Source organism: Oncorhynchus clarkii, chromosome 13 (genome assembly GCF_045791955.1).
Source record: "Oncorhynchus clarkii lewisi isolate Uvic-CL-2024 chromosome 13, UVic_Ocla_1.0, whole genome shotgun sequence".
In the NCBI taxonomy this organism is placed as follows: Eukaryota; Metazoa; Chordata; class Actinopteri; order Salmoniformes; family Salmonidae; genus Oncorhynchus; species Oncorhynchus clarkii.
In genome coordinates this window covers 1,654,969-1,681,569 of record NC_092159.1, presented here as the reverse complement: position 1 = coordinate 1,681,569, position 26,601 = coordinate 1,654,969, and the positions used below count along the sequence as shown (strand labels likewise).

The window sequence follows — 26,601 nt, the reverse complement described above, 5'->3', positions numbered from 1 at the left end:
GGGTCTGGTGTTATAACAGGGTTATTCTATGGGTCTGGTGTTATAACAGGGTTATTATATGGGTCTGGTGTTATAACAGGGTTAATCTATGGGTCTGGTGTTATAACAGGGTTATTCAATGGGTCTGGTGTTATAACAGGGTTATTATATGGGTCTGATGTTATAACAGGGTTATTCTATGGGTCTGGTGTTATAACAGGGTTATTCTATGGGTCTGGTGTTATAACAGGGTTATTCTATGGGTCTGGTGTTATAACAGGGTTATTCTACGGGTCTGGTGTTATAACAGGGTTATTCTATGGGTCTGATGTTATAACAGGGTTATTCTACGGGTCTGGTGTTATAACAGGGTTATTCTATGGGTCTCATGTAAAGATATTATCATGTTATAACAGGGTTATTCTATGGGTCTGGTGTTATAACAGGGTTATTCTATGGGTCTGGTGTTTTACCAGGGTTATTATATGGGTCTGGTGTTATAACAGGGTTATTCTATGGGTCTGGTGTTATAACAGGGTTATTCTATGGGTCTGGTGTTATAACAGGGTTATTCTATGGGTCTGGTGTTATAACAGGGTTATTCTATGGGTCTGGTGTTATAACAGGGTTATTCTATGGGTCTGATGGTATAACAGGGTTATTCTATGGGTCTGGTGTAAATATATTATCATGTTATAACAGGGTTGTAGTGTATACCGTGGATCGTTGTTTCCACATTTTTATTTAACCTTTATTTAACCTTTATTTAACATGGCAAGTCAGTTAAGAATAAATTCTAATTTACAATGACGGCCTACCGGGGAACAGTGGGTTAACTGCCTACCGGGGAACAGTGGGTTAACTGCCTACCGGGGAACAGTGGGTTAACTGCCTACCGGGGAACAGTGGGTTAACTGCCTACCGGGGAACAGTGGGTTAACTGCCTTGTTCAGGGGCAGAACGACAGATTTGTACCTTGTCAGTTCGGGGATTCTATCCAGCAACATTTCGGTTACTGGCCCAACACTCTAACCACTAGGCTACCTGCCGACCTGTCTATAAGGTTAGGGATAGGTAGTGTATATGGTTAATGACAACAGGTTGTATAATCAGGCTACCTGCCCACCTGTCTATAAGGTTAGGGATAGGTAGTGTATATGGTTAATGGCAGCAGGTTGTATAATCAGGCTACCTGCCCACCTGTCTATAAGGTTAGGGATAGGTAGTGTATATGGTTAATGACAGCAGTATGTATAATCAGGCTACCTGCCCACCTGTCTATAAGGTTAGGGATAGGTAGTGTATATGGTTAATGACAGCAGTATGTATAATCAGGCTACCTGCCCACCTGTCTATAAGGTTAGGGATAGGTAGTGTATATGGTTAATGACAGCAGTATGTATAATCAGGCTACCTGCCCACCTGTCTATAAGGTTAGGGATAGGTAGTGTATATGGTTAATGACAGCAGTATGTATAATCAGGCTACCTGCCCACCTGTCTATAAGGTTAGGGATAGGTAGTGTATATGGTTAATGACAGCAGTATGTATAATCAGGCTACCTGCCCACCTGTCTATAAGGTTAGGGATAGGTAGTGTATATGGTTAATGACAGCAGGTTGTATAATCAGGCTACCTGCCCACCTGTCTATAAGGTTAGGGATAGGTAGTGTATATGGTTAATGACAGCAGGTTGTATAATCAGGCTACCTGCCCACCTGTCTATAAGGTTAGGGATAGGTAGTGTATATGGTTAATGACAGCAGTATGTATAATCAGGCTACCTGCCCACCTGTCTATAAGGTTAGGGATAGGTAGTGTATATGGTTAATGACAGCAGGTTGTATAATCAGGCTACCTGCCCACCTGTCTATAAGGTTAGGGATAGGTAGTGTATATGGTTAATGACAGCAGTATGTATAATCAGGCTACCTGCCCACCTGTCTATAAGGTTAGGGATAGGTAGTGTATATGGTTAATGACAGCAGTATGTATAATCAGGCTACCTGCCCACCTGTCTATAAGGTTAGGGATAGGTAGTGTATATGGTTAATGACAGCAGTATGTATAATCAGGCTACCTGCCCACCTGTCTATAAGGTTAGGGATAGGTAGTGTATATGGTTAATGACAGCAGTATGTATAATCAGGCTACCTGCCCACCTGTCTATAAGGTTAGGGATAGGTAGTGTATATGGTTAATGACAGCAGGTTGTATAATCAGGCTACCTGCCCACCTGTCTATAAGGTTAGGGATAGGTAGTGTATATGGTTAATGACAGCAGGTTGTATAATCAGGCTACCTGCCCACCTGTCTATAAGGTTAGGGATAGGTAGTGTATATGGTTAATGACAGCAGGTTGTATAATCAGGCTACCTGCCCACCTGTCTATAAGGTTAGGGATAGGTAGTGTATATGGTTAATGACAGCAGTATGTATAATCAGGCTACCTGCCCACCTGTCTATAAGGTTAGGGATAGGTAGTGTATATGGTTAATGACAGCAGGTTGTATAATCAGGCTACCTGCCAACCTGTCTATAAGGTTAGGGATAGGTAGTGTATATGGTTAATGACAGCAGTATGTATAATCAGGCTACCTGCCCACCTGTCTATAAGGTTAGGGATAGGTAGTGCATATGGTTAATGACAGCAGGTTGTATAATCAGGCTACCTGCCCACCTGTCTATAAGGTTAGGGATAGGTAGTGTATATGGTTAATGACAGCAGTATGTATAATCAGGCTACCTGCCCACCTGTCTATAAGGTTAGGGATAGGTAGTGTATATGGTTAATGACAGCAGTATGTATAATCAGGCTACCTGCCCACCTGTCTATAAGGTTAGGGATAGGTAGTGTATATGGTTAATGACAGCAGGTTGTATAATCAGGCTACCTGCCCACCTGTCTATAAGGTTAGGGATAGGTAGTGTATATGGTTAATGACAGCAGTATGTATAATCAGGCTACCTGCCCACCTGTCTATAAGGTTAGGGATAGGTAGTGTATATGGTTAATGACAGCAGTATGTATAATCAGGCTACCTGCCCACCTGTCTATAAGGTTAGGGATAGGTAGTGTATATGGTTAATGACAGCAGGTTGTATAATCAGGCTACCTGCCCACCTGTCTATAAGGTTAGGGATAGGTAGTGTATATGGTTAATGACAGCAGTATGTATAATCAGGCTACCTGCCCACCTGTCTATAAGGTTAGGGATAGGTAGTGTATATGGTTAATGACAGCAGCTACCTGCCCACCTGTCTATAAGGTTAGGGATAGGTAGTGTATATGAGGGCAGCAGTATGTATAATCATGTTCTGTCTCTCTCTAGGTCTGTCGAGCACTATTTCCACATGTGTGACAGAATGGTGATCTATTTCTTCATAGCAGCCTCCTACGCCCCCTGGTGAGTCGGAGGTGCTGCCGCAGCCTCATTGTCTCACTAGACGACACTACTGTCTCTATAGACTACACTACTGTCTCTATAGACTACACTACTGTCTCTATAGACTACACTACTGTCTCTATAACTACACTACTGTCTGTCTATAATAAAGCGCTGCTCTGCCTTCTTAAACCACACTATCAACAAGGCAGGTCCTACAGGCCCTAGTTTCTACCTTCTTAACAGCACTATCAACAAGGCAGGTCCTACAGGCCCTAGTTTCTACCTTCTTAACAGCACTATCAACAAGGCAGGTCCTACAGGCCCTAGTTTCTACCTTCTTAACAGCACTATCAACAAGGCAGGTCCTACAGGCCCTAGTTTCTACCTTCTTAACAGCACTATCAACAAGGCAGGTCCTACAGGCCCTAGTTTCGACCTTCTTCACAACACTATCAACAAGACAGGTCCTACAGGCCCTAGTTTCGACCTTCTTCACAACACTATCAACAAGGCAGGTCCTACAGGCCCTAGTTTCGACCTTCTTCACAACACTATCAACAAGACAGGTCCTACAGGCCCTAGTTTCGACCTTCTTCACAACACTATCAACAAGACAGGTCCTACAGGCCCTAGTTTCGACCTTCTTCACAACACTATCAACAAGGCAGGTCCTACAGGCCCTAGTTTCTACCTTCTTAACAACACTATCAACAAGGCAGGTCCTAGTTTCTACCTTCTTCACAACACTATCAACAAGGCAGGTCCTACAGGCCCTAGTTTCTACCTTTTTTCACAACACTATCAACAAGACAGGTCCTACAGGCCATAGTTTTGTCGCTCCTTGACTACTGTTCAGTCACAAAAAAAGCACTTAGGATATTTGCAATTGGCTCAGAACAGGGCAGCACGGCTGGCCCTTGGATGAACACAGAGAGCTGATATTAATACTATACATGTCAATCTCTCCTGGCTCAAAGTGGAAGAGAGATTGACTTCATCACTACTTGTATTTGTGAGAGGTGTTGACATGTTGAAAGCACCGAGCTGTCTGTTTGAACTACTGGCACACAGCTCAGACATCCATGCATACCCCACAAGACATGCCACCAGAGGTCTCTTCACAGTCACCAAGTCCAGAACAGACTATGGGAGGCGCACAGTACTACATAGAGCCATGACTACATGGACCTCTATTCCACAGTACTACATAGAGCCATGACTACATGGAACTCTATTCCACAGTACTACATAGAGACATGACTACATGGAACTCTATTCCACATCAGGTAACTGTAGAATTAGATAAAGCAGGTAGAATGGAACAGCGGGGACTGTGAAGCAACACAAACATTGGCATACACACACACACACACACACACACACACACACACGATAGCATACACACACACACACACACACACAATAGCATACGCACTATACACACACATACACATGGATTTAGTACTGTAGATATGTGGTAGTGGTGGAGTAGGATCCATAATAAACCCCAGGAAGAGTAGCTGCTGCCTTGGCAACAGGAACTAATGGGGATCCATAATAAACCCCAGGAAGAGTAGCTGCTGCCTTGGCAACAGGAACTAATGGGGATCCATAATAAACCCCAGGAAGATTAGCTGATGCCTTGGCACAGGATCTAATGGGGACCCATAATAAACCACAGGAAGAGTAGCTGCTTCCTTGGCAACAGGATCTAATGGGGATCCATAATAAACCCCAGGAAGAGTAGCTGCTGTCTTGGCAACAGGATCTAATGGGGATCCATAATAAACCCCAGGAAGAGTAGCTGCTGCCTTGGCAGGAACTAGGGGATCGATAATAAACCCCAGGAAGAGTAGCTGCTGCCTTGGCAGGAACTGGGGGATCGATAATAAACCCCAGGAAGAGTAGCTGCTGCCTTGACAGGAACTAGGGGATCGATAATAAACCCCAGGAAGAGTAGCTGCTGCCTTGGCAGGAACTAATGGGGATCCATAATAAACCCCAGGAAGAGTAGCTGCTCTAATGGGGATCCATAATAAACCACAGGAAGAGTAGCTGCTGCCTTGACAGGAACTAATGGGGATCCATAATAAACCCCAGGAAGAGTAGCTGCTGCCTTGGCAGGAACTAGGGGATCGATAATAAACCCCAGGAAGAGTAGCTGCTGCCTTGGCAGGAACTAGGGGATCGATAATAAACCCCAGGAAGAGTATCTGCTGCCTTGACAGGAACTAGGGGATCGATAATAAACCCCAGGAAGAGTAGCTGCTGCCTTGGCAGGAACTAATGGGGATCCATAAAATAAATGTTTGACGAGCAGGTGTCCACATACTGTTGGTCATTTATTGTAAGGATAGTAATTTATCATTATAATATCTGTGACACCAGGCTACATGTATATATATAATAATCTATCATTATAATAACTGACTACAGCATCATATACTGGACTACACTAGTATGGACTACAGCATCATATACTGGACTACACTAGTATGGACTACAGCATCATATACTGGACTACACTAGTATGGACTACAGCATCATATACTGGACTACACTAGTATGGACTACAGCATCATATACTGGACTACACTAGTATGGACTACAGCATCATATACTGGACTACACTAGTATGGACTACAGCATCATATACTGGACTACACTAGTCTGGACTACAGCATCATGTACTGGACTACACTAGTCTGGACTACACTATTCTGGACTACACTAGTCTGGACTACACTAGTCTGGACCACATCATAATGTACTGGACTACACTAGTCTGGACTACAGCATCATATACTGGACTACACTAGTCTGGACTACAGCATCATATACTGGACTACACTAGTCTGGACTACAGCATCATATACTGGACTACACTAGTCTGGACTACAGCATCATGTACTGGACTACACTAGTCTGGACTACAGCATCATATACTGGACTACACTATTCTGGACTACACTATTCTGGACTACACTAGTCTGGACTACAGCATCATATACTGGACTACACTAGTCTGGACTACAGCATCATATACTGGACTACACTAGTCTGGACTACAGCATCATATACTGGACTACACTATTCTGGACTACACTATTCTGGACTACACTATTCTGGACTACACTAGTCTGGACTACAGCATCATGTACTGGACTACACTAGTCTGGACTACACTAGTCTGGACCACATCATAATGTACTGGACTACACTAGTCTGGACTACAGCATCATATACTGGACTACACTAGTCTGGACTACAGCATCATATACTGGACTACACTAGTCTGGACTACAGCATCATATACTGGACTACACTAGTCTGGACTACAGCATCATGTACTGGACTACACTAGTCTGGACTACACTAGTCTGGACTACACTAGTCTGGACTACAGCATCATATACTGGACTACACTAGTCTGGACTACAGCATCATATACTGGACTACACTAGTCTGGACTACACTAGTCTGGACTACACTAGTCTGGACTACAGCATCATAGTCTGGACTACAGCATCATAGTCTGGACTACACTAGTATGGACTACAGCATCATATACTGGACTACACTAGTCTGGACTACACTAGTCTGGACTACAGCATCATATACTGGACTACACTAGTATGGACTACAGCATCATATACTGGACTACACTAGTCTGGACTACAGCATCATGTACTGGACTACACTAGTCTGGACTACACTATTCTGGACTACACTAGTCTGGACTACACTAGTCTGGACCACATCATAATGTACTGGACTACACTAGTCTGGACTACAGCATCATATACTGGACTACACTAGTCTGGACTACAGCATCATATACTGGACTACACTAGTCTGGACTACAGCATCATATACTGGACTACACTAGTCTGGACTACAGCATCATGTACTGGACTACACTAGTCTGGACTACAGCATCATATACTGGACTACACTATTCTGGACTACACTATTCTGGACTACACTAGTCTGGACTACAGCATCATATACTGGACTACACTAGTCTGGACTACAGCATCATATACTGGACTACACTAGTCTGGACTACAGCATCATATACTGGACTACACTATTCTGGACTACACTATTCTGGACTACACTATTCTGGACTACACTAGTCTGGACTACAGCATCATGTACTGGACTACACTAGTCTGGACTACACTAGTCTGGACCACATCATAATGTACTGGACTACACTAGTCTGGACTACAGCATCATATACTGGACTACACTAGTCTGGACTACAGCATCATATACTGGACTACACTAGTCTGGACTACAGCATCATATACTGGACTACACTAGTCTGGACTACAGCATCATGTACTGGACTACACTAGTCTGGACTACACTAGTCTGGACTACACTAGTCTGGACTACAGCATCATATACTGGACTACACTAGTCTGGACTACAGCATCATATACTGGACTACACTAGTCTGGACTACACTAGTCTGGACTACACTAGTCTGGACTACAGCATCATAGTCTGGACTACAGCATCATAGTCTGGACTACACTAGTATGGACTACAGCATCATATACTGGACTACACTAGTCTGGACTACACTAGTCTGGACTACAGCATCATAGTCTGGACTACAGCATCATAGTCTGGACTACACTAGCTCAGTTTGCCGAACTTGTGAACACGACGCCCTTGTTGTGTGTGTAGTCTGTTTTAAAGTGATGTGATATGTACCATGACGCCCTTGTTGTGTGTGTCGTCTGTTTTAAAGTGATGTGATATGTACCATGACGCCCTTGTTGTGTGTGTCGTCTGTTTTAAAGTGATGTGATATGTACCATGACGCCCTTGTTGTGTGTGTCGTCTGTTTTAAAGTGATGTAACATGTACCATGATTACTATCCAGGTTGAACCTGCGGGAGCTGGGACCCTGGACCTGTCACATGAGGTGGTTGGTCTGGGTGATGGCCTCTGTTGGAACCACATACGTCTTCTTCTTCCACGAGAGGTGAGGTGGTTATGGGGAGGGGGGGGGGGGGGGGGAGGAGAGGTAACGTGGTTATGGTGGGAGGGGGGCATCTACGAGAGGTGAGGTGGGTATGGGGAGGGGGGGCTTCTACGAGAGGTGAGGTGGTTATGGGGAGGGGGGGCTTCTACGAGAGGTGAGGTGGTTATGGGGAGGGGGGGCTTCTACGAGAGGTGAGGTGGTTATGGGGAGGGGGGGGCTTCTACGAGAGGTGAGGTGGTTATGGGGAGGGGAGGGGGGGCTTCTACGAGAGGTGAGGTGGTTATGGGGAGGGGGGGGCTTCTACGAGAGGTGAGGTGGGTATGGGGGGAAGGCATCTACGAGAGGTAACGTGGTTATGGTGGGGGGGGCATCTACGAGAGGTGAGGTGGTTATGGTGGGGGGGGGGGCATCTACGAGAGGTGAGGTGGGTATGGGGGGGAGGCATCTACGAAAGGTAACGTGGTTATGGTGTTGGGGGCATCTACGAGAGGTGAGGTGGTTATGGGGAGGGGGGGGGGGGGGCTTCTACGAGAGGTGAGGTGGGTATGGGGGGGAGGCATCTACAAGAGGTAACGTGGTTATGGTGGGGGGGGGGCATCTACGAGAGGTGAGGTGGGTATGGGGGGAGGCATCTACGAGAGGTAACGTGGTTATGGTGGGGGGGGGCATCTACGAGAGGTGAGGTGGTTATGGGGGGGGGCATCTACGAGAGGTAACGTGGTTATGTGGGGGGGGGGGGTGGTGTTTTCTACCACGAGAGGTAACGTGTTTGTGGTGGGGGGGGCTTCTACGAGAGGTAACGTGGTTATGGGGGGGGGGGGGGTGTTTTCTTCAATGAGAGGTAACATGTTTGTGGTGGGGGGTGGCTTCTACGAGAGGTAACATGTTTGTGTTGGGGGGGGTGTCTTCTCCCACGAGAGGTAACGTGTTTGTGGGTGATGTGGGGGGGTGTCTTCCCCCACGAGAGGTAACGTGTTTGTGGGTGATGTGGGGGGGGTGTCTTCTTCCACGAGAGGTAACGTGTTTGTGGTGGGGGGGAGGGGTGTGTCTTCTCCCACGAGAGGTAAGAGGTCACAATACTCCACTCTGACCTTTTAACCCTGACTCTTGTGAGACCCTAAACCCTAACTATGTTCCTGACCTATATCTAACCTCCTCCTTCTCTCTTTCTCTCTCGCTCTTTCTCTCTCTCTCTCTGTCTCTCTCTCTGTCTCTCTCTGTGTCTCTCTGTGTCTCTCTCTGTCTCTGTCTCTCTCTCTCTCTCTCTCTCTCTCTCTCTCTCTCTCTCTGTCTCTCTCTCTGTCTCTCTCTGTCTCTATCTCTCCAGGTATAAGTTGATGGAACTGATCTGTTATACAGTGATGGGAGTGTTCCCAGCCTTGGTCATCCTGTCAATGGTGAGACACTTTTAGACATCAAACTCTAAAAATGCTCAAATCGGGGATATTGACTTGCATTGGTTTTTAGAGCACAAATGCAACAAAAAAAGTTAGCATTTTAAGAAGGTGGCCAGGTAAAGGTGGCCAGGTAAATCTAGCCAGGTAAAGGGGGCCAGGTAAAGGTGGCCAGGTAAAGGGGGCCAGGTAAAGGTGGCCAGGTAAAGGGGGCCAGGTAAAGGTGGGCAGGTAAAGGGGGCCAGGTAAAGGTGGCCAGGTAAAGGTGGCCAGGTAAAGGGGGCCAGGTAAAGGTGGGCAGGTAAAGGGGGCCAGGTAAAGGGGGCCAGGTGAAGGTGGGCAGGTAAAGGGGGCCAGGTAAAGGTGGCCAGGTAAAGGGGGGCAGGTTAATCTAGCCAGGTAAAGGTGGCCAGGTAAAGGGGGGCAGGTTAATCTAGCCAGGTAAAGGTGGCCAGGTAAAGGTGGCCAGGTAAAGGGGGCCAGGTAAAGGTGGCCAGGTAAAGGTGGCCAGGTAAAGGTGGCCAGGTAAATATATTCAGGTAAAGGTGGTCAGGTAAAGGTGGCCAGGTAAAGGGGGCCAGGTTAATCTATCCAGGTAAAGGTGGTCAGGTAAAGGGGGCCAGGTAAAGGTGGCCAGGTAAATCTAGTCAGGTAAAGGGGGCCAGGTAAAGGTGGCCAGGTTAATCTAGCCAGGTAAAGGGGGCCAGGTAAAGGTGGCCAGGTAAATCTAGCCAGGTAAAGGGGGCCAGGTAAAGGTGGCCAGGTAAATCTAGCCAGGTAAAGGTGGTCAGGTAAAGGTGGCCAGGTAAAGGGGGCCAGGTTAATCTAGCCAGGTAAAGGTGGCCAGGTAAAGGGGGCCAGGTAAAGGTGGCCAGGTAAATCTAGCCAGGTGAAGGGGGCCAGGTAAAGGTGGCCAGGTAAAGGGGGGCAGGTTAATCTAGCCAGGTAAAGGTGGCCAGGTAAAGGTGGCCAGGTAAAGGGGGCCAGGTAAAGGGGGCCAGGTAAAGGTGGCCAGGTAAAGGTGGCCAGGTAAAGGTGGCCAGGTAAATCTATTCAGGTAAAGGTGGTCAGGTAAAGGTGACCAGGTAAAGGGGGCCAGGTTAATCTAGCCAGGTAAAGGTGGCCAGGTAAAGGGGGCCAGGTAAAGGTGGCCAGGTAAATCTAGCCAGGTAAAGGGGGCCAGGTAAAGGTGGCCAGGTTAATCTAGCCAGGTAAAGGGGGCCAGGTAAAGGTGGCCAGGTAAATCTAGCCAGGTAAAGGGGGCCAGGTAAAGGTGGCCAGGTAAATCTAGCCAGGTAAAGGGGGCCAGGTAAAGGTGGCCAGGTAAATCTAGCCAGGTAAAGGGGACCAGGTAAAGGTGGCCAGGTAAAGGTGGCCAGGTAAAGGGGGCCAGGTAAAGGGGGCCAGGTAAAGGTGGCCAGGTAAAGGTGGCCAGGTAAATCTAGCCAGGTAAAGGGGGCCAGGTTAATCTAGCCAGGTAAAGGGGGCCAGGTAAAGGTGGCCAGGTAAAGGGGACCAGGTAAATCTAGCCAGGTAAAGGGGGCCAGGTAAAGGTGGCCAGGTAAAGGTGGCCAGGTAAAGGGGGCCAGGTAAATCTAGCCAGGTAAAGGGGACCAGGTAAATCTAGCCAGATAAAGGGGGCCAGGTAAAGGGGGCCAGGTAAAGGGGGCCAGGTAAAGGGGGCCAGGTAAAGGTGGCCAGGTTAATCTAGCCAGGTAAAGGGGACCAGGTAAATCTAGCCAGGTAAAGGTGGCCAGGTAAAGGTGGCCAGGTTAATCTAGCCAGGTAAAGGGGACCAGGTAAATCTAGCCAGGTAAAGGTGGCCAGGTAAAGGGGGCCAGGTAAAGGGGGCCAGGTAAAGGTGGCCAGGTAAAGGTGGCCAGGTAAAGGGGGCCAGGTAAATCTAGCCAGGTAAAGGGGGCCAGGTAAAGGGGGCCAGGTAAAGGTGGCCAGGTAAAGGGGGCCAGGTAAAGGGGGCCAGGTAAAGGGGGCCAGGTAAAGGGGGCCAGGTAAATCTAGCCAGGTAAAGGGGGCCAGGTAAAGGGGGCCAGGTAAAGGGGGCCAGGTATAGGTGGCCAGGTTAATCTAGCCAGGTAAAGGGGGCCAGGTAAAGGGGGCCAGGTAAAGGTGGCCAGGTAAAGGGGGCCAGGTAAAGGTGGCCAGGTAAAGGTGGCCAGGTTAATCTAGCCAGGTAAAGGGGGCCAGGTAAAGGGGGCCAGGTAAAGGTGGCCAGGTAAAGGTGGCCAGGTAAAGGGGGCCAGGTTAATCTAGCCAGGTAAAGGGGGCCAGGTTAATCTAGCCAGGTAAAGGGGGCCAGGTTAATCTAGCCAGGTAAAGGGGGGCAGGTTAATCTAGCCAGGTAAAGGGGGCCAGGTTAATCTAGCCAGGTAAAGGGGGCCAGGTTAATCTAGCCAGGTAAAGGGGGCCAGGTTAATCTAGCCAGGTAAAGGGGGCCAGGTAAAGGTGGCCAGGTAAAGGGGGCCAGGTTAATCTAGCCAGGTAAAGGTGGCCAGGTTAATCTAGCCAGGTAAAGGGGGCCAGGTAAATCTAGCCAGGTAAAGGGGGCCAGGTAAAGGGGGCCAGGTAAATCTAGCCAGGTAAAGGTGGCCAGGTAAAGGGGGCCAGGTAAAGGTGGCCAGGTAAAGGTGGCCAGGTAAAGGTGGCCAGGTAAAGGGGGCCAGGTAAAGGGGGCCAGGTAAAGGTGGCCAGGTAAAGGTGGCCAGGTAAAGGTGGCCAGGTAAAGTTAGCCAGGTAAAGTTAGCCAGGTAAAGTTAGCCAGGTAAAGTTAGCCAGGTAAAGGTGGCCAGGTAAAGGTGGCCAGGTAAAGTGGGCCAGGTTAATCTAGCCAGGTAAAGGTGGCCAGGTAAAGTTAGCCAGGTAAAGGTGGCCAGGTAAAGGTGGCCAGGTAAAGGTGGCCAGGTAAAGGTGGCCAGGTAAAGGTGGCCAGGTAAATCTAGCCAGGTAAAGGTGGCCAGGTAAAGGTGGCCAGGTAAAGGTAGCCAGGTAAAGGTAGCCAGGTAAAGGTGGCCAGGTAAAGGGGACCAGGTAAAGGTGGCCAGGTAAAGGTGGCCAGGTAAAGGTAGCCAGGTAAATCTAGCCAGGTAAAGGTGGCCAGGTAAAGGTGGCCAGGTAAATGTAGCCAGGTAAAGGTGGCCAGGTAAAGGTGGCCAGGTAAATGTAGCCAGGTAAAGGGGGCCAGGTAAAGGGGGCCAGGTAAAGGTAGCCAGGTAAAGGTGGCCAGGTAAAGGTGGCCAGGTAAAGGGGGCCAGGTAAATGTGGCCAGGTAAATGTGGCCAGGTAAAGGGGGCCAGGTAAATCTAGCCAGGTAAAGGTGGCCAGGTAAAGGAAACCAAAGCACGGAATGCTTTCTCTTGTCCGTAGACTGCTTACTGGGACAGAACCATTATGTTATAATCATAATAACACATGGGACTTTCTCTTGTCCCCGTAGACTGCTTACTGGGACAGAACCAGTATGTTATAATCATAATAACACATGGGACTTTCTCTTGTCCGTAGACTGCTTACTGGGACAGAACCAGTATGTTATAATCATAATAACGCATGGGACTTTCTCTTGTCCGTAGACTGCTTACTGGGACAGAACCAGTATGTTATAATCATAATAACGCATGGGGCTTTTAAATAACTTTTTAAGGACCCCGAAGTCTCTTTACAATTGTAGAAATGAAACTAAAAAAAACAGTAATCAAAACAACACAACACAAGGCACAGAAACAAAGAGAATGGTTGTATGGTGATTGAATGGCTCAAGTCAAAACAACACAACACAAGGCTAAACAGAAACAAAGAGAATGGTTGTATGGTAATTGAATGGCTCAAGTCAAAACAACACAACACAAGGCACAGAAACAAAGAGAATGGTTGTATGGTAATTGAATGGCTCAAGTCAAAACAACACAACACAAGGCACAGAAACAAAGAGAATGGTTGTATGGTAATTGAATGGTAATGGCTCAAGGTAGGGAAAGAGTGTGGTGGATCAGTGGATTAACTTTCACCCTTGTTGTCCCCCTGTAGCCAGACCGCGAGGGGCTGTGGGAGTTGTTAGTGGGCGGTGCCTGTTACTGTCTGGGCATGGTGTTCTTCAAGAGTGATGGCCTCGTCCCATTCGCCCATGCCATCTGGCACCTGTTTGTTGCCATGGGAGCAGGCGTCCATTACTACGCCATCTACCGGTACCTCTACACGCCAGCAGCCAATCAGATGAAGACATCCAGATGACACACGGAGACCGGGGGCGAGGGGTGATGACATCACAGGACGTTGAAGGAAGGAGTGGACTTGTGAAGAAGTGATGTCAAGAAAGGAGGGATGGAGAGATGAGAATAGAACCATAGCAACGTGGAGAGATGAGAATAGAACCATAGCAACGTGGAGAGATGAGAATAGAACCATAGCAACGTGGAGAGATGAGAATAGAACCATAGCAACGTGGAGAGATGAGAATAGAACCATAGCAATGTGGAGAGGTGACAATAGAACCATAGCAACATGGAGAGATGAGAATAGAACCATAGCAACGTGGAGAGATGAGAATAGAACCATAGCAACATGGAGAGATGAGAATAGAACCATAGCAACGTGGAGAGATGAGAATAGAACCATAGCAACGTGGAGAGATGAGAATAGAACCATAGCAATGTGGAGAGGTGACAATAGAACCATAGCAACATGGAGAGATGAGAATAGAACCATAGCAACGTGGAGAGATGAGAATAGAACCATAGCAACATGGAGAGATGAGAATAGCAACGTGGAGAGATATTTTTTACATTTCACTTTTATTTAACCAGGTAGGCCAGTTGAGAACAAGTTGAGAACAGTTGAGAACAAGTTCTCATTTACAACTGCGACATGGCCAAGATAAAGCTTGCAGTACGACAAAAACAACAACACGGAGATGAGAATAGAACCATAGAAACATGGGGAGATCACTGGTTTATGTGTCCTAGACAGACAGGATGTAAATGACTAGTTTATGTGTCCTGGACAGACTGGATGTAGATCACTGGTTTATGTGTCCTGGACAGACAGGATGTAGATCACTGGTTTATGTGTCCTGGACAGACAGGATGTAGATCACTGGATGTTGGTCACTGGTTTATGTGTCCTGGACAGACAGGATGTAGATCACTGGTTTATGTGTCCTGGACAGACAGGATGTTGATCACTGGTTTATGTGTCCTGGACAGACTGGATGTAGATCACTGGTTTATGTGTCCTGGACAGACAGGATGTAGATCACTGGTTTATGTGTCCTGGACAGACTGGATGTAGATCACTGGTTTATGTGTCCTGGACAGACTGGATGTAGATCACTGGTTTATGTGTCCTGGACAGACTGGATGTAGATCACTGGATGTTGGTCACTGGTTTATGTGTCCTGGACAGACAGGATGTAAAGTTAGTTATGTAACCCTCCAGTGTAGTGTAGTGTAGTGTGCGTGGTAGAGTATTATTACAACAATTGTTGTTATTATTATTGTTATTATTACTATTATTATAATTACATTCCAGACTAGTGCAGGTATTATCCTATTACAGCCATTATTACTATTATTGTTATTATTACTATTATTATAATTACATTCCAGACTAGTGCAGGTATTATCCTACTACAGCCATTATTACTACTACCATCATTATTATTATTATACTATTGTTACTGTTATTATTATTATTACTATTACTGTTATTATTTGTACTATTATTCGTTTTTACTATTGCTATTACTATTATTATTATTGCTATTATTATTACTATCATTATCAATAGTATTATTATTTTTACTGTTGTTATTATTGCTATTATTATTAGTGTTATTATTTATACTATCATTATTAATAGTATTATTATTATTACTATCATTAGTAATAGTATTATTATTATTACTATCATTATTAATAGTATTATTATTATTATTGCTGTTATTATTTATACTATTATTAATAGTGGTATTATTATTTTTACTGTTGTTATTACTATCATTATTAATAGTAGTATTGATATTATTATTATTATTATTGCTATTAATCTTATTACTGTTGCTGTTATTACTAATATTATAATTATTACTATTATTACCGCTACTATTATTACTATTTATAATAGTATTATTATTATAGTTATTATTACTATTATTACCGCTACTATTATTACTATTTCTAATAGTATTATTATTATACTTATTAGAACTAGTATTACTGTTACTATTATTACTCTTTTTAATAGTATTATTATTATACTTATTAGAACTAGTATTACTGTTACTATTATTACTCTTTCTAATAGTATTATTATTACTGCAGTTATAATTACTATATTATCGTTACTATTATTACTAATTTAATAGTATTATTATTATAATTATTATTACTATATTACTTTTTAATAGTATTATTGTTACTAGTATTATTATTAGTGATGCACCGATATGACATTTTTGGCCAATATTTTCCTAGTTAAATAAAGGTTACACACACACACACACACACACACACACACACACACACACCCCACACTGTTGGCATTGACGTATGTCCCTATTACTAGTAAATGTGATCAAAACCTACTTCTTTCACTTACTTGCTGTGCTGTTTCGTTGTTCATTTGTTCAGTCATTTCCTTTTATCTTTTATTTGATTTCATCTTTATTTAACCAGGTAGGCCATGATGTCATAATGATAGTTTAACCAGGGAGGCCATGATGTCATAATGATAGTTTAACCAGGGAGGCCAGTTGAGAACAAGTTCTCATTTACAACTGCGACCTGGCAAAGATAAAGCAAAGCAGTGCGACAAAAACAACAACACAGAGTTACACGTAAACAAACGTACAGTCAATAATACAATATAACAAATGCTACGGGTGGGTGTTGCTATGGTGACCAGTGAGCCGAGATAAGGCGGGGCTTTACCTAGCAAAGACTTATAGATGACCTGGAGCCAGTGGGTTTGGCGACGAGTATGAAGCGAGGGCCAGCCAACGAGAGCATACAGGTCGCAGTGGTGGGTGGTATAAGGGGCTTTGGTGACAAAACGGATGGCACTGTGATAGACTGCATACAATTTTCTGAGTAGAGTGTTGGAGGCTATTTTGTAAATGACATCTCCGAAGTCGAGGATCGGTAGGATGGTCAGTTTAACGAGGGTATGTTTGGCAGCGTGAGTGAAGCATGTTTGTTACGAAATAGTAAGCCGATTCTAGATTTAATTTTGGATTGGAGATGTTTAATGTTGAGTCTGGAAGGAGAGTTTACAGTCTAACCAGACACCTAGATATTTGTAGTTGTCCACATATTCAACCACTGGGTTAGTTAGGTGACCTGGGTTAGGTCAGACATGTTGACCCCTCTGGGTCCCCAGGACCAGGAACCACTGGGTTAGTTAGGTGACCTGGGTTAGGTCAGACATGTTGACCCCTCTGGGTCCCCAGGACCAGGAACCACTGGGTTAGTTAGGTGACCTGGGTTAGGTCAGACATGTTGACCCCTCTGGGTCCCCAGGACCAGGAACCACTGGGTTAGTTAGGTGACCTGGGTTAGGTCAGACATGTTGACCCCTCTGGGTCCCCAGGACCAGGAACCACTGGGTTAGTTAGGTGACCTGGGTCTAGAAGGCCCCTCTGATGATTTAGAAACAGACAGTGTGGATGTTATAATGTCTCAATATGTTTGCTCACTTCAATAGTGTCTTTGGTTATTCTCAGAGGATCTGAGAGGAATGTCATCAATACTATTATACTTCTGTATATTATTATGTTGTCGTATTCCAGGACATGACCTCTCCTGCCCTTCGCCCCTCTGATGTCCTTTATTCTGACAGCAGTGGAAAGCCCTTCCCAACCACTGATCTGACAGCAGCAGAAAGCCCTTCCCAACCGCTGATCTGACAGCAGCAGAAAGCCCTTCCCAACCACTGATCTGACAGCAGCAGAAAGCCCTTCCCAACCACTGATCTGACAGCAGCAGAAAGCCCTTCCCAACCACTGATCTGACAGCAGCGGAAAGCCCTTCCCAACCACTGATCTGACAGCAGCAGAAAGCCCTTCCCAACCACTGATCTGACAGCAGCAGAAAGCCCTTCCCAACCACTGATCTGACAGCAGCAGAAAGCCCTTCCCAACCACTGATCTGACAGCAGCAGAAAGCCCTTCCCAACCACTGATCTGACAGCAGCGGAAAGCCCTTCCCAACCACTGATCTGACAGCAGCAGAAAGCCCTTCCCAACCACTGATCTGACAGCAGCAGAAAGCCCTTCCCAACCACTGATCTGACAGCAGCAGAAAGCCCTTCCCAACCACTGATCTGACAGCAGCAGAAAGCCCTGCCCAACCACTGATCTGACAGCAGCAGAAAGCCCTTCCCAACCACTGATCTGACAGCAGGAGAAAGCCCTTCCCAACCGCTGCCCTGACAGCAGCAGAAAGCCCTTCCCAACCACTGCCTTGACAGCAGGAGAAAGCCCTTCCCAACCACTGATCTGACAGCAGCGGAAAGCCCTTCCCAACCACTGATCTGACAGCAGCAGAAAGCCCTTCCCAACCACTGATCTGACAGCAGCAGAAAGCCCTTCCCAACCACTGATCTGACAGCAGCAGAAAGCCCTTCCCAACCACTGATCTGACAGCAGCAGAAAGCCCTTCCCAACCACTGATCTGACAGCAGCAGAAAGCCCTTCCCAACCACTGATCTGACAGCAGCAGAAAGTCCTTTCCAACCACTGATATGACAGCAGTGGAAAGCCCTTCCCAACCACTGATCTGACAGCAGTGGAAAGCCCTTCCCAACCACTGATCTGACAGCACCAAAAAGCCCTTCCCAACCACTGATCTGACAGCAGCAGAAAGCCCTTCACAACCACTGATCTGACAGCAGCGGAAAGCCCTTCCCAACCACTGATCTGACAGCAGCAGAAAGCCCTTCCCAACCACTGATCTGACAGCAGCAGAAAGCCCTTCCCAACCACTGATCTGACAGCAGCAGAAAGCCCTTCCCAACCACTGATCTGACAGCAGCAGAAAGCCCTTCCCAACCACTGATCTGACAGCAGCAGAAAGCCCTTCCCAACCACTGATCTGACAGCAGCAGAAAGTCCTTTCCAACCACTGATATGACAGCAGCGGAAAGCCCTTCCCAACCACTGATCTGACAGCAGTGGAAAGCCCTTCCCAACCACTGATCTGACAGCACCAAAAAGCCCTTCCCAACCACTGATCTGACAGCAGCAGAAAGCCCTTCACAACCACTGATCTGACAGCAGCAGAAAGCCCTTCCCAACCACTGATCTGACAGCAGCAGAAAGCCCTTCCCAACCACTGATCTGACAGCAGCAGAAAGCCCTTCCCAACCACTGATCTGACAGCAGCAGAAAGCCCTTCCCAACCACTGATCTGACAGCAGCAGAAAGCCCTTCCCAACCACTGATCTGACAGCAGCAGAAAGCCCTGCCCAACCACTGATCTGACAGCAGCAGAAAGCCCTTCCCAACCACTGATCTGACAGCAGGAGAAAGCCCTTCCCAACCGCTGCCCTGACAGCAGCAGAAAGCCCTTCCCAACCACTGCCTTGACAGCAGGAGAAAGCCCTTCCCAACCACTGCCCTGACAGCAGGAGAAAGCCCTTCCCTCCTGGCCCTCCTGACCCTGACACAGTGACCTCCTGACCCTGACACAGTGACCTCCTGACCCTGACACAGTGACCCCCCGACCTCACACTGCTGTGTTTTATAGCACAGTGACCACGGTGACCTCCTGACCCTGACACAGTGACCCCCCGACCTCACACTGCTGTGTTTTATAGCACAGTGACCACGGTGACCTCCTGACCCTGACACAGTGACCTCCTGACCCTGACACAGTGACCCCCCCGACCTCACACTGCTGTGTTTTATAGCACAGTGACCACGGTGACCTCCTGACCCTGACACAGTGACCTCCTGACCCTGACACAGTGACCCCCCCGACCTCACACTGCTGTGTTTTATAGCACAGTGACCACGGTGACCTCCTGACCCTGACAGTGACCCCCCCGACCTCACACTGCTGTGTTTTATAGCACAGTGACCACGGTGACCTCCTGACCCTGACACAGTGACCCCCCCGACCTCACACTGCTGTGTTTTATAGCACAGTGACCACAGTGACCTCCTGACCCTGACACAGTGACCCCCCCGACCTCACACTGCTGTGTTTTATAGCACAGTGACCACGGTGACCTCCTGACCCTGACACAGTGACCCCCCCGACCTCGGACTTCTGTGTTTACACAGACAGTATTGTAACACGGATGTAACATTAAAACACATAGGCCTAGGTAACATGGTAACATGTATGTAACATGTATGTGCTCTGCTGTAGGAGCACACTATCCTGTAGTGTTCTGAGCCCCCCCCCCCAAACCCCCACCCTCCGCACCTCCAGATTCAGAAATGGCACCCTATTTCCAATATAGTGCACTACTTTCTTTTGATATGCGGGAGACCCCTGAGTTAGAATCGACCGCCTGTCGCAGAACCCTCGCTCTGTTGCTATGGCGATGCCCTAAATAAGCTAGGGTACCAAAACCCCGCCCCTCCTTCCCTCCACTGCTCTCCAGAATAGATACCTCGTCTCCTCTGTCACGTCTTGTTGTTTCTTCTCCCCGGTGTCGTTAAACCGGCGTTCCTGATTAATGTGGTTAATATGTTGTTGTTGTTGTTGTTGTTGTTGTGATTCCGATTTGTTGTTATTATTCTATTTCAGCATCGCTCTTTAAACAATGAGTCAGTTTGTGAATGAACTGGCTGACAACAACTGACCAATCACACGTCAGACTGGGAGACGTACGCTGACCAATCACGCGTCAGACTAGGAGACGTACTCAGACCAATCACACGTCAGACTAGGAGACGTACTCAGACCAATCACACGTCAGACTAGGAGACGTACTCAGACCAATCACACGTCAGACTGGGAGACGTACTCAGACCAATCACACGTCAGACTGGGAGACGTACGCTGACCAATCACACGTCAGACTGGGAGACGTACGCTGACCAATCACACGTCAGACTAGGAGACGTACGCTGACCAATCACACGTCAGACTAGGAGACGTACGCTGACCAATCACACGTCAGACTGGGAGACGTACGCTGACCAATCACGCGTCAGACTGGGAGACGTACTCAGACCAATCACACGTCAGACTGGGAGACGTACGCTGACCAATCACACGTCAGACTAGGAGACGTACGCTGACCAATCACGCGTCAGACTGGGAGACGTACTCAGACCAATCACACGTCAGACTGGGAGACGTACGCTGACCAATCACACGTCAGACTGGGAGACGTACTCAGACCAATCACACGTCAGACTGGGAGACGTACTCAGACCAATCACACGTCAGACTAGGAGACGTACTCAGACCAATCACACGTCAGACTGGGAGACGTACGCTGACCAATCACACGTCAGACTAGGAGACGTACGCTGACCAATCACACGTCAGACTAGGAGACGTACGCTGACCAATCACACGTCAGACTGGGAGACGTACGCTGACCAATCACGCGTCAGACTGGGAGACGTACTCAGACCAATCACACGTCAGACTGGGAGACGTACGCTGACCAATCACACGTCAGACTAGGAGACGTACGCTGACCAATCACACGTCAGACTAGGAGACGTACGCTGACCAATCACACGTCAGACTAGGAGACGTACGCTGACCAATCACACGTCAGACTGGGAGACGTACGCTGACCAATCACGCGTCAGACTGGGAGACGTACTCAGACCAATCACACGTCAGACTGGGAGACGTACGCTGACCAATCACACGTCAGACTAGGAGACGTACGCTGACCAATCACACGTCAGACTGGGAGACGTACGCTGACCAATCACGCGTCAGACTGGGAGACGTACTCAGACCAATCACACGTCAGACTGGGAGACGTACGCTGACCAATCACACGTCAGACTAGGAGACGTACGCTGACCAATCACGCGTCAGACTGGGAGACGTACTCAGACCAATCACACGTCAGACTGGGAGACGTACGCTGACCAATCACACGTCAGACTGGGAGACGTACTCAGACCAATCACACGTCAGACTGGGAGACGTACTCAGACCAATCACACGTCAGACTAGGAGACGTACTCAGACCAATCACACGTCAGACTGGGAGACGTACGCTGACCAATCACACGTCAGACTAGGAGACGTACGCTGACCAATCACACGTCAGACTAGGAGACGTACGCTGACCAATCACACGTCAGACTGGGAGACGTACGCTGACCAATCACGCGTCAGACTGGGAGACGTACTCAGACCAATCACACGTCAGACTGGGAGACGTACGCTGACCAATCACACGTCAGACTAGGAGACGTACGCTGACCAATCACGCGTCAGACTGGGAGACGTACTCAGACCAATCACACGTCAGACTGGGAGACGTACTCAGACCAATCACACGTCAGACTGGGAGACGTACTCAGACCAATCACACGTCAGACTGGGAGACGTACTCAGACCAATCACACGTCAGACTGGGAGACGTACTCAGACCAATCACACGTCAGACTGGGAGACGTACTCAGACCAATCACACGTCAGACTGGGAGACGTACGCTGACCAATCACGCGTCAGACTAGGAGACGTACGGTTGATCACCAGTTTGGGATGGTATAGACTGCTCTTAATGCTGCAAGTCTGTAATTTAGCTCGTCCCCCTTGTGGTCACAGGACGAAATGCACAAACAATCAACACTCAAAACGAAACATATTAAGCCAATCGATGTATAGACTCGTGAAGAACCTCTGTTTACAAACAATGGTTGGTTTCAGAGTGTCAGTAGGGAGCTAACAGAGTGTTCTACTGCCACAGAGAGACTGGTGTTCTCCAGCCCTTATCATAGACAGACCATAGAGGTGTTATAGACAGGTTATAGACAGACTGGTGTTCTCCAGCCCTTATCATAGACAGACCATAGAGGTGTTATAGACAGGTTATAGACAGACTGGTGTTCTCCAGCCCTTATCATAGACAGACCATAGAGGTGTTATAGACAGGTTACAGACAGACTGGTGTTCTCCAGCCCTTATCATAGACAGACCATAGAGGTGTCATAGACAGGTCATAGAGGTGTTATAGACCGTTCACAGACAGACTGGTGTTCTCCAGCCCTTATAACGGACGGTTATTACACTTCATAGACAGGTCATAGAGGTGTCATAGACAGGTCATAGAGGTGTCATAGACAGGTCATAGACGGGTCATAGAGGTGTCATAGACAGGTCATAGAGGTGTCATAGACAGGTCATAGACGGGTCATAGATGGGTCATAGAGGTGTCATAGACCGTTAATAGACCGGTCATAGAGAGACCATAGAGGTGTCATAGACCGTTCATGGACAGACCATAGAGGTGTCATAGACTGTTCATAGAGAGGTTATAGACAGATCATAGACAGGTCATAGAGGTGTCATAGACAGGTCATAGATAGGTTATAGACTGTTCATAGACAGGTCATAGAGGTGTCATAGACAGGTCATAGAGGTGCCATAGACGGGTCATAGAGGTGTCATAGACAGACCATAGAGGTGTCATAGACAGTTAATAGACCGGTCATAGCGAGGTTATAGACAGGTCATAGAGGTGTCATAGACCGTTCATAGACAGACCATAGAGGTGTCATAGACTGTTCATAGACAGACCATAGAGGTGTCATAGACTGTTCATAGACAGGTCATAGAGAGGTTATAGACAGATCATAGACAGGTCATAGAGGTGTCATAGACAGGTCATATATAGGTTATAGACAGGTCATAGAGGTGTCATAGACTGTTCATAGACAGGTCATAGAGGTGTCATAGACAGCTCATAGAGGTGTCATCGATAGAGCTATCATACGTTTGTCAGATCTGTATTATGTATCTCATAGATCAGCCATGTTTTAGAGCACATAGGCAGGTTAACATGTTACAGAACTATAAAAGACTCGTTATGAACAGGTAATAACTGGTCTACGGGACACTGAGAGTCTGTCTCTACTGCCACAACACCACATCTGTTATACCATGACATAAGTCTGTTATGAACATGCTATGAACATAGTATAGATGCTTAATAAGGGTAGTCGTCAGTCTCTCTACTGCCACAACACCACATCTGTTATACCATGACATAAGTATGTTATGAACATGTTATGAACATGTTATAGATGCTTAATAAGGGTAGTCGTCAGTCTCTCTACTGCCACAACACCACACCTGTCAGACCATGACATAAGTATGTTATGAACATGCTATGAACATGTTATAGATGCTTAATAAGGGTAGTAGTCAGTCTCTCTACTGCCACAACACCACACCTGTTATACCATGACATAAGTATGTTATAAACATGTTATAGATGCTTAATAAGGGTAGTCGTCAGTCTCTCTACTGCCACAACACTGCCTCAGACGTTGCCATGGATGTGTTTTCTAATGTAAATAAGTCCCTCCCACTTTCTACACCGCCCATGGGCCTTTATAAACCCTCTTCACCCTCTTCATAGGAGCTCTATAACAGCCTGCATTACTACTCCATACGTAGTGGTTATAAGTGTTTATAATGCTATAAGTGTTTCTGTGGAGCTGGCCATTGGGCTTGGACTACCATCTACAGAGAGCAGGGTTTTGATTCCACCAAGCAGTGACACACCTGATGATTCTACTTGTCAAAATCTTTGATTTAATATTACTGTGATGATGATGATGATGTGTTTTCTATGTGTCTGTCATTTTAATAACAAGCTTTTATATCAGTGAGATTCAGTCTACTGTGGTTATTATGATGTCTGTGTCTCTCTCTGTCTGTCTGTTTCCTACCTGTCTGTCTGTCTGTCTGTCAGTCTACTGTGGTTATTATGATGTCTGTCTGTCTGTCTGTCTGTCTGTGTCTGTCTGTTTCCTACCTGTTTGTCTGCTCTCTCTCTCTGTCTGTCTGTGTCTCTGTTTCCTACCTGTTTGTTCTGTGTGCCTGTCACTGTGGCAACAGTTTGAGGAAGGCCCTTTCCTGTTTCAGCAGGACAATGCCCCTGTGCACAAATCTAGGTTTATACAGAAATGGTTTATTGAGATCAGTGTGGAAGAACTTGGCTAGCCTGCACAGAGCCCTGACCTCAACCCTTTGAACTGAACACCTTTGGGATGAATTGGAATGTCGACTGCGAGCCAGGTCTAATCGCCCCCCAACATCAGTGCCCGACCTCACTAATGCCCTTGTGGCTGAATGGAAGCAAGTCCCCACAGCAATGTTCCAACATCTAGTGGAAAGCCTCCCCAGAAGAGTGGAGGCTGTTATAGCAGCAATGTTCCAACATCTAGTGGAAAGCCTTCCCGAAAGAGTGGAGGCTGTTACGGCAGCAAACGGAGGGACCACCTCCCTATTAACACCCATGATTTTGGAATGAGATGTTCTACGAGCCGGTGTCCACATACTTCTGGTCGATTAGTGTATCTGGACCCTCTAATTGTACCAGTCTTTATGATCCGCCAGAGGGCGCCGTTTCACTGCATTAAGTTCAGTCTGCTGCTGCGCTGCCTTCAGATTCAGAATGACAGTGCCCTGTTGGTGTGAGCAAACATTCAATACCGTACGGTAATTCATTGATGACTTTAATATGCTACGAAGCAAACCGGTAAGGGGGGGGGGGGGGGGGGGGGGGATCAAGAGCTTTCGAATCTTTCTGAAGACGCATCGAACTAGTTGAGATGATTTAGCATCTTATTCTCCTCGTTACGTTTAATGACGCCTTTGATGACACCACCAAGCTCTAAGAAGTGTTCAGTATTCCAACCACACGCAACTCACCTTTACGGGCCTACATCGTGCCCGCGCCGCGCGTGTCCGCCAGACGGAGACCTGTGGTGTCCACACTTTGCGCATCAGCAGGTGCACCCACCCCACCCATACCCAGAGCGAACCGAAAGGTTCCCGGTGAGTGAGCTCGTGTGTTTCCGTCACCGTTCGTAACCCCGGTTTGGTGTGGAATGCAGACGCCAGAGGAACAGAGAGGGCTCGAGCAATCCGTGGAGGCGCGCGAGTGGAACGGGGAGGAAAAAAACGGTTCACTTAACAATTAACGAGGAGGAAGTTACCGAGTGACTGTCAAAGGGACTCCGTTACCGGTCCATATTCCAAGGAGATATACGCGTTAACTGGTTCAGTCGATTCCATAGGTTGCACACGGGATGAAGAGAGGTCCGGGGTTTCTCCGGTGTGCACCGTATGAACGCAGACACTGCAGACAACGTGAGTGGTGTTACTATACACTGTCTACACACATTACTGTATTCTAACCAACCAGGTAACACTGTCTCGTAGAAGGATATCAGAATGATATTCAGTTCCTGAATTAGACCATTAGATTATTATGTAGCCTTTCACGAGACCATTTTTAAAGAGACGTATTTGATTATCTTGGACGTGTTGCAACATCTTGGTCACACACAGTTAAATCATAGGAGGGGCAACACACACACACACACACACACACACAGTCAGTAGGAATAGAAACACACACCTTGTGTTACAACCTGAAAATGTGTGTTTCCTATTATTACCGACTGTGTGTGTTATAAAATCAGCGGCCGTGAGTGGAGACGGGTCCAGGGTATTTACACCGAGGTGGATTAAATCCGAGGTTTTAACTACGTGCCTTTTTTGTTTTTTTGTTGTTGCCTTGGCGGTTGCTATTGACAACCAGACTGCGCAAACTCTGACACGAGTTCATAATGTAGTGGGTTAGTTTAGTTGGGTTGGTTTA

The 26,601-nt window shown here is 47.0% G+C and overlaps 1 protein-coding gene across 1 annotated transcript in view; it reads left to right on the top strand.

Moving 5' to 3' along the window:
• The window catches only part of LOC139423707 (monocyte to macrophage differentiation factor 2-like), a 32,841-nt gene extending 18,244 nt beyond the window's left edge, over positions 1-14,597 (top strand). Inside the window, exons 4-7 of the mRNA XM_071175317.1 lie at positions 3,312-3,386; positions 8,269-8,370; positions 9,698-9,767; positions 13,806-14,597. Coding sequence (XP_071031418.1) covers positions 3,312-3,386; positions 8,269-8,370; positions 9,698-9,767; positions 13,806-14,009 — 451 coding nt within the window. The 3' untranslated portion in view covers positions 14,010-14,597. The remainder of the gene's footprint in view (positions 1-3,311; positions 3,387-8,268; positions 8,371-9,697; positions 9,768-13,805) is intronic.
• Positions 14,598-26,601: the final 12,004 nt, after the last annotated feature.